An 8499-nucleotide genomic window follows, 5' to 3' on the forward strand; every position below is an offset into this window, starting at 1 on the left:
TGGCCTCTCCCATTGCGGAGCACAGGCTCCGGACGTGCAGGCTCAGCGGCCATGGCTCACGGGCCCAGCCGCTCCGCAGCATGTGGGATCTTCCTGGACCGTGGCACGAACCCGTGTACCCTGCATCGGCAGGCGGACTCTCAACCACTGCGCCACCAGGGAAGCCCAATTATATATTTTTAAGTATATTTTTATCATGAAAAAGGGAGAAAAGTCACAATATCCAACCTGAATGGCTAAAAGGAAAGAGCTAAACAGTATCAAATGTTGGCAGGGATGTGGAACAACCAGGACTTTAATACATTCCTGGTGGGAATTATTATTTCCACAGTCATTTTGGAAGGAAAATAGCTTGGCAGTATAATCAGAAGGTGAACATATGCATATATTCAATTCCATTCCTATGTATATGCCGAACAGAAGTTTATGTATATTTTTACCAACAGATCTGTATATAAATGTTCATAATAGCACTATTTTTTTTCTTTTTTTTTTATTCCAACTGTTTCCTATGCCTAGAATTCATTCTTTTTTTAAAATTTTTTTTATTTTTATTTTTTTGCTTTATAACAAATTTAATCAGTTATACATATACATATGTTCCCATATCCCCTCCTTTTTGCATCTCCCTCCCACCCTCCCTATCCCACCCCTCCAGGCGGTCCCAAAGCACCGAGTTGATCTCCCTGTGCTATGCGGCTGCTTCCCACTAGCTATCTACCTTATGTTTGGTAGTGTATATATGTCCATGCCACTCTTTCACTTTGTCACAGCTTACCCTGCCCCCTCCCCATATCCTCAAGTCCATTCTCTAGTAGGGCTGTGTCTTTATTCCTGTCTTACCCCTATGTTCTTCATGACATTTTTTTTCTTAAATTCCATATATATGTGTCAGCATACAGTATTTGTCTTTCTCTTTCTGACTTACTTCACTCTGTATGACAGGCTCTAGGTCCATCCACCTCATTACAAATAGCTCAATTTCGTTTCTTTTTATGGCTGAGTAATATTCCATTGTATATATGTAGCACTATTTTTAATAGCCCCAAACTGATAATAACTTAAATCAATAACAGAATAAGTTGTAGTATCATCACACAGTGGAATACTGTATAGCAGTGAAAATAAATGGACGATCGCCAGGAAAGTCATGCACAAACCTCATAAATATAATGTTAAGGGAAAGAAACCAGAGTCAAGGAGTACATACTATGTGATTCCACTATGTAAAGTTGAAAAGCCAACACCATTCATCTGTGGTGTTGGAAGCTAGGGTAGTAGTTACCCTTGAGTGACTGCAAAGGGGCACTTCCAGAGGTGCAGCGATGCTCTGATTCTTCACCAGGTGCTAGTTTCATGGGGTTGCTTATCTTGTGAAATGTCATCGAGTGGTATGCTTACGATGGCACACTTTCCTGCATGAATGTTATAAATTGACCATTGAACAACATAGGGGTTAGGAACCTCCCCGCCCCCAGGTGAAAATCCGTATATAACTTTACAGTTGGCCCTCTGAATCCGCAGTTCCACATCTGCGGGTGCAACCAACCATGGAATGTGTAGTACTGTAGTATGTATTTAGTAAAAAAAATCCAAGTTTAAGTGGACCTGAGCAGTTCCAACTTGTGTTGCTTAAGGGTCAGCTGCACTTCAGAATAAAATGTTAAGAAACAAGGAGGCAGGACATGATCTCAAAGCCAAGGATAGATCTTTAAAAAACTGATTTATTTTTATGAAAAGCAATATATTTGTTCTTGTTTTTCCCTTGAACCAGTGTATATTGCATTATGGCAGGGTCCTGGGACTGTGAAAGTGTCAGAGGGAAAAGAAAAGAGGGGTGACGTGAGCATCAGCTGAAGCTGTGGGGAGCAGGCAAGCTCTCCAGGGAAGGTACTTCTCAGCAGCTCCTTGCTGCTGCACTCACAGTTCACCTGCAAACTGTATCATGTACTGGCACGTGCATATCTAGAAAGATGTTTCCCAACCTTTCACAGGCCGTGGCACGTGCAGAAAATGACAACATTGGAATGGCACACACTGGGGTACCATATGGGGCTCCTGGCAGCCAAAGCCAAGTGGCCTGGTCCTCCAGGTGCTCCCGGGATGAGGGGTATCAACCTCAGCACACCTGTGGGATAATGTCCTCTTAGAGAGAGTGTGGGAAGCCATGGGCCTCCATTATCCGTTTCACGTTCTCCGAACTGGCAGAGGGGGAGAGTCTAGGCTTCCCTTGGCCTTCTGCTCTTGGAGAAACCAGCTCTGCACATGCCTCATGCTGGGGTACAGGTCCCATTTGCAGTAATGAAGATCATGGGGTTCAGGGGAGTTGTGCAGCATTCTGGGTCCCTCCTCTGTGCTGTGGCCTTACTTCTATTTCTCGCCTCATTTCCCACCGAACACCCCACTCTGTCTCCCGAGCACATTACGCCCTGGGCACACTGCACTTGTCTGCCATCTGTGAACATCTCCCAAGCCCTTCTCTCTCTCCATCACACCATTCCCTCTGCCAGAGCACTCAGCCTGCCATCCCTGTGCTAAGCCCTCCACTTCTCTGTGCAGCCTCTTTCTATACACTGAGGCCACTACCACACTGTGATTTGTGTTACAACCGTGTGTGTGTGTGTGTGTGTGTATGTGAACATCCTCATGGTCCCTGATTTCCTATCTTGCCCACAGTAGGTGCTCAACAGTTATTTCTCAAATGACTTCCATGCTGCAGAGGGACCCTGGCACTAACTCCACCCCTGTTCTTGGTGGTCACTCATTGTCCCCTTGGGTCCGGATCCCCAGCCTCTCAGGGACCTTTCAGCCATTTCAAACTCTGCCACTCCACTGCCAGGGGCCTGGAGCCATGCCGCCTGGATGAGACACATCCTCATTGCCCAGACCCCCTCACCTCCCCTAGCTCACACCTTTGGGGTTAGCATTAGACTAACTGTGGTGTGACACGGGGAAAGGGTCACGGTGACTCAGCCTCAGTGCTGGCTCCCCTCATTCAAGCGCCAACCTGCAGTACCAGCATGTGGCCACAAGGGGCTCTCTGGGGCGACCCTTTGCCCATGGGAGGAGGGCGCTGTGGGAAGTGCTGCCCAGATACACAAGGAACTGCTCAGGGGCTCTGCCCCTCTCCAAGTGCTGAAGCCCCACTGCCCGCCTTGGCTGCCTTATCCTGATGTTTTACCCTTAGCTGTCTAGCAGCTGTTGGTTTCTATCTTAACACAATTACTCCTTGCTTTCCGTGAGCCTCTCTTCTGGCCACCCACTCTACTGACCAATAGCCGCCACAGGGGCAAGTCACCTCCACTTTAGTCAGTTCCACTTCCTTTAGATGAGGGCCAGACCTACACCATGAGCTCCCCGTCTTTCAGGATGTGGGCTGGAAAATTGTCCTGTTCCGTCTCATCAACACCTCCCGACTCCGCCCACTTCTGTCCCCCAGGGCCACCCAGGTTCGGGGCTCCCCGACTCTGCCAGGATTAAAGCAGTGGCTTCCTGGAGGATCCCGTGTCTGCAGACAGCCCCCTGCCCATCAACTCTCCACCCTGGAGCCAGAGAGATCTTACTCCCATCAGCCTCTGGCCTTCAGTCGTTCCCCAAGTGCCAGACACTCAAATAGTACCCCAGGCTCCCCAAGACCCAGCTGCCTGATTCTCCAGCCTCACGTCGCTCCTCTCTTGCCCTCCAACCAGTAGTACTGAAATACTTGTAGTTGCTCAACACAGCGTGGTGTGTCAAGCCTTTGTACTTTGCACACGCTCTTTCCTGTGGCCTGATCATCTCCCACCCCTCCCCCACCTTTACCCTTGCTCCTCATACTTCCTTCACCTGGCTGAGCCCTATGCATCCTTAAAAGTGCCAATTCCCCTGTGAAGCCTTCCCTAACCCACAACTCCTTCCCATGCCCCAGAACCCCTCCTCTGAATAGATCCAGTCCCCAAACACACGTCTCTCATTGTATTTGTCACTCAGAGTTGTGATCATTACTCGTGCTGTCCTGTCTCCTCCACCATCTGTGTACCTCTGTGCGGGACCGGGGTGGCACACTGTCTGAAAGTTGTTGCACCGAGGTAGCTCCCTCTCTGCACCATCACCTGCCACCTTGAGCAAGTCCTTTAAATGCTCTGAACTTCCGTTTGCTTATCTGCAAAATGGAAAGACGTGAGAATCGGAAGGGGGCACACACATTCAAGAACTTTATAAACAGCTAAGGGCTATGCACGTGTTTTGTTTTGTTTTTTTGTAAATTTATTTTATTATTTATTTTTGGCTTCACTGGGTCTTCGTTGCTGCGCGTGGCTTTCTCTTGTTGCGGCGAGCGGGGGCTACTCTTCGTTGCGGTGCGCAGGCTTCTCTTGTTGCGGTGGCTTCTCTTGTTGGGGAGCACGGGCTCTAGGCGTGAGGGCTTCGGTAGTTGTGGCTCATGGGCTCTACAGCGCAGGCTCAGTAGTTGTGGCACACGGGGTTAGTTGCTCCATGGCATGTGGGATCTTCCTGGACCAGGGCTCGAACATGGGTCCCCTGAATTGTCAGGTGGATTCTTAACCACTGCGCCACCAGCGAAGTCCCTATGCACGTGTTTTTAATGCATTTTCTTCCTTCAGACTAGTGTTTCCCTGCACTTGCCTGTGTGGAAATCATAAGATCAAAGGAATGTGATGTGACCTTTTGGTAATTTCTCCACCTTGGGTCCAAGGAAAAGCTGGTGGAGAGTAAACCATTAATTGTGTCTCACTGCAGCTCCTAGTCTTCTCGGAAGCTCTGGGTTAATCCTGGGGTCAGGAACCTTGTTTGGCCAGGGGAAACAGTGAATATGTGTAGGTCTTGGGCTGTCTCCCTTTCTCATCAGTGCTCGCCACCAAGTGCCCACCATTCCGTCCACCAACAGAAGAGACCTCTCCCCACCGTCCCGTGATGAGGTCTGTGGAAGTCACAAACTGAAGGTCCAATCAACAAGGATGCTCTGACCTAACAAATACTCTCCCTCATGTGAGGTTTAAGGATTTGGTTTTGGAGCCCCAAGAAGAAAAAAGTTCCTGCAGATTTGGCATGGAGAAACCCTTCTGAGCAGGGCATTCAAAAGTCTAATTAGTGGCTGCAGGAGGACTGGATGCTGGACGTTCCAGGAGTGAACGCTGGAATTCCAGGTGGGAGCCTGTTTCTGGCTGCATCCCGGGTCATGCCAGAGGCTAGAGGTAGAAGCCTGGGAGCCAGAGCCTGGCTGCTCTCGAGATAAGGCCAGCTAAGAGCTGTGAGCTCACTGAAGTTCGAAAACCGGCTCCCAGCCCCCACCCCTCCCTCCCCTCAATCTAGTAAAATTGATGCTCATCTCTGTAGTTTTGGAACATGATGGTAAGGATGCTGGTGCCTCGGGTTCTTGTGCTGGTCCTATCTCAGGCTTGTTTGCTTGCTTCCTTCGCATACTACAGACAGGGCTTTGCATAGAGAAGTGGGCTGGTGGATCACTGTTCCGCAAAGATCCCATTGTGCGACTGGAGCAGGTTACCTTCTCTGAGCCTCAGTGTTCTCATCTGTAAAGTAGGCATATTGTTCCTTCTTTTCCTAATAACCAAGTGTTCTTGTACTTTACCTTAAATAAATGTACTTTAAAGATGCCAAGGCTTTCTGACATCACTTTTGTGCATAAAGAAAAGTGAAAAAAAGAGAAAGGCATTGGCAGTAACTTCATCACAACTGCCACGGTGATTGTAGGACCATCTTGATTTCAGAGTTAGTAAAATGTGAAAAATACAACATCTGTGTACCTACCATCTTGCTTAAGAGACAGAACAATTCCCAGCAGCACTAACAGCCTTGTGTCAACCTCCTTGACCTAGCCTTTCCACCCTAGAGAAAACTGTCCTCAATTTTGTGTTTACTCTTCCCTCAGTTTTAGCTACCGTTTTTTTTAAAACGTGTACCCTATGCAATCCGTTGTTTGGGCTTGTTTCAGAATGGTTCCATGAGTGGAATTGTATCCCATTCTTTTGATGTTTTTAAAAATCATGAGTTGATCTCTGCTAAAGTGTGTAGCTCATTTATTTTTCACTATTGAATATTCCAGTCTCTTCATATCCTACTGTGTTAATTCTGCTGATGGAAATTTGGGCTGTTTCCTGTGTTTTGCTGTTAAGTTATTTTTGCTATAAGCATTCTCAGAGTTGTTTCTTAGAACATGTGTGTTTCTCCAGGGTATATACCTGGGCAGGGAACGGCTAAGTCTAGATGAGAGTGCTTGCTGTTCTGATTGCTAGCTCATACTGCCACCCTTATTTCTGTCCACTGAATAGCCCGAGGGGACATGAGTCCTGTTCTGGCTGTGTTTACAGACCTTCAGGGGGAATAAGCGTTTATAAAAAGAATAGGGGGATAGTGAAGGAGAGCTTCCCAGACCATAGTCTGACTTTGAGCCATGGCCCTGGGGGGCAAAGCCAGAAAGGAGTGGAAGCCAGATGGAGCACTGCTGTTGGCTCTGAGCATGTGTGTGAGGTGGGGCTGCCCTTGCCTGGACACTGGGTCTCAGACTGTGGCACAGCTGACATCACAGAATCCACTGTGAGGCTATGGCTGGGCTTCGGGACCTAGAAATTCAAACAAAACACTGCAGGCATTCTCAGATTCTATGGTTTTTTATTTAAATTGCAGTAAGGAAGCTGAAATGGGCTCTCCAGGGGTATTTCCCAGAGCCCTGGTCCCCTTTGCAGCTCCCAGCTCTAGGTCCTATTGATGGGCTTCAGCAGCCACTGGCTCCATGGTCTCAGATGTCACACCAGTGATTTCCAGCCCTTGGCCACTCTCTGCTGTCTCTATGATGGCCTCCATTCAGGTCCCTTCCACTGGCTTCGTCAGGTTTCTCACATATTTATTGTGTGATGAGGCCCCTGTCTTTGCTGTAAATCTGGCTCTCATATTCCTTAAGAAAGAGCTGATCCTGCTGAGTGTCTTGGTGGTGGGACCTGAACTCGCTGAAGATAAGCTCCTGCCCGATTTGTGCGAGGTCCTGGACTCACTGGTGATGGGAGCACGGCTGATGCCTTTGGGAGCAGTGCCCTGCTCGCTGCCCCCCGGGCTGCCGTGGCCTTTGGCCTTTTGGTCATCTCTAGTGGCTCTGCGGCCGCCTGAGCCCGGGCCAGCTGCTTTGGGGATTGTCTTGCTCCCCGCTGCCTTGTGGTGGCTTTCCACGGAACTGCAGAGCGAGGGGCTCGTAAGAGCTCTGTCCTCTCCCCAGTGCTCCCTCCTCTCCCTTCTTCCCTTGTGGGCCTGGGACACTCTCTGTGAGCTGCCATCCTGTTCACTCACTTTGCCTTCCTGTGGCAAGCTTGAGACGAGGGTCCCCTCGTCCTCCTTGTCGGCTCTTCCTTTGACAGTCTTGCTGGTAGGTTCTGCTCCGACCACAGTCATGCCGGCCCCTGGGGAGAGGCTGGTGGACGTGCTGGAAGCATACTGTGGATTGTTCTCAGCACCTGCCAAGGCCGTTTTCCCGCTCCTCAGGGATGTTCTGGCAGTGTCCCCAGTGGCTATGTTGGTTTTGCTTCCTCCAGGCCCGTCGCTGGCTGTGGCTGCTATGGCCGTGCTCTGCTCTTCAGCGGCAGGAGACTTGATCACTGCCGAGCTCAAAGCACCCGCTGCGGTGCCTCCTGCCACCCCTGCTGTCTCCACCTTTGTCGTTGCCCGCGATGCGGACGCTTTGTCAAGCCCTGTAGTAGGTTTTGCTTTCGCAGTGGCCACATCGGGCATGGTATCGGGCTTGTGGGAGTCCAGTTGGATCCCTTCGCCCCCCGCAAAAGCTGCAGACGTGGCCCCGGCCACCTCAGGGCACGTGTGGAGGCTGCTGACGCTCACCTGGTCCTGACGCCCCTTTCCTTGGAAATCCTCCACGGCCGGGCTCCTCCCGTCCTCCTCCTCCTCGAACACAGGCACGCAGGTCATGTCCCAGACGGGAACGGCATAGGTGTTGCTTTCACTGTCCACTGGTGGTCGCAGGAGGTCAATCAGCTGTTCCCACTCGGCGAAGAGGTCTTCCCGCGCGTCCAGAGGGGGACACAGCTGCAGGTAGAAGCAGCGGCCAGTGGCAAGCTTCACGCGCAGCTGTTGTTTCTCACGATTGTGAGTGGAGATCCTCACAAACTCCAAGGGAAGGAGCCTGGTGAGCTCTAAGGTCTTTGCAGCCTTGTGGCTCTTGCCCTTGGTGGCCTGGCTGCGCTCGGCGTGCTTTTCACAGCCGGTGGTCCGTCGGGCCAGCAGCATGATGTCTGGGAGCGGGAGGACGGGGCTGGTGGATGTGATGCCCATGGTCACCATGCCGCCCCAGTTGTGCACGTCAATCGCTTCTCCCCTCTTTGTGACCTGGATGAAGTCGCTCTCGAATATTGCTGCGTACTTGAATATGTGGTATTCGCCCTTGTGCAGTTGCTGCTGCAGCTTCCCCGTGGTGGTGTTGAACAGGTCCACCCAGGTGCTGCTCCGGGCCGTGTGATACGGGAGCAGAGAGTCCCCACTCAT

General features: G+C 50.5%; 1 protein-coding gene across 1 annotated transcript; it reads right to left on the reverse strand.

Annotated features, from left to right (window-relative positions):
• Positions 1-6819: 6819 nt before the first annotated feature.
• Positions 6820-8499, reverse strand: LOC307066466 (Golgi-associated RAB2 interactor protein 6-like; the record flags this gene model as incomplete). The annotated part of the gene is made up of 2 exons (XM_079723633.1): positions 6820-7428; positions 7723-8499. 2 exons carry the CDS (start codon positions 8497-8499, stop codon positions 6820-6822), a joined length of 1386 nt encoding a protein of 461 aa, XP_079579759.1.

Source organism: Hyperoodon ampullatus (genome assembly GCF_949752795.1).
Source record: "Hyperoodon ampullatus genome assembly, chromosome: 2".
NCBI classification, from domain to species: Eukaryota; Metazoa; Chordata; class Mammalia; order Artiodactyla; family Ziphiidae; genus Hyperoodon; species Hyperoodon ampullatus.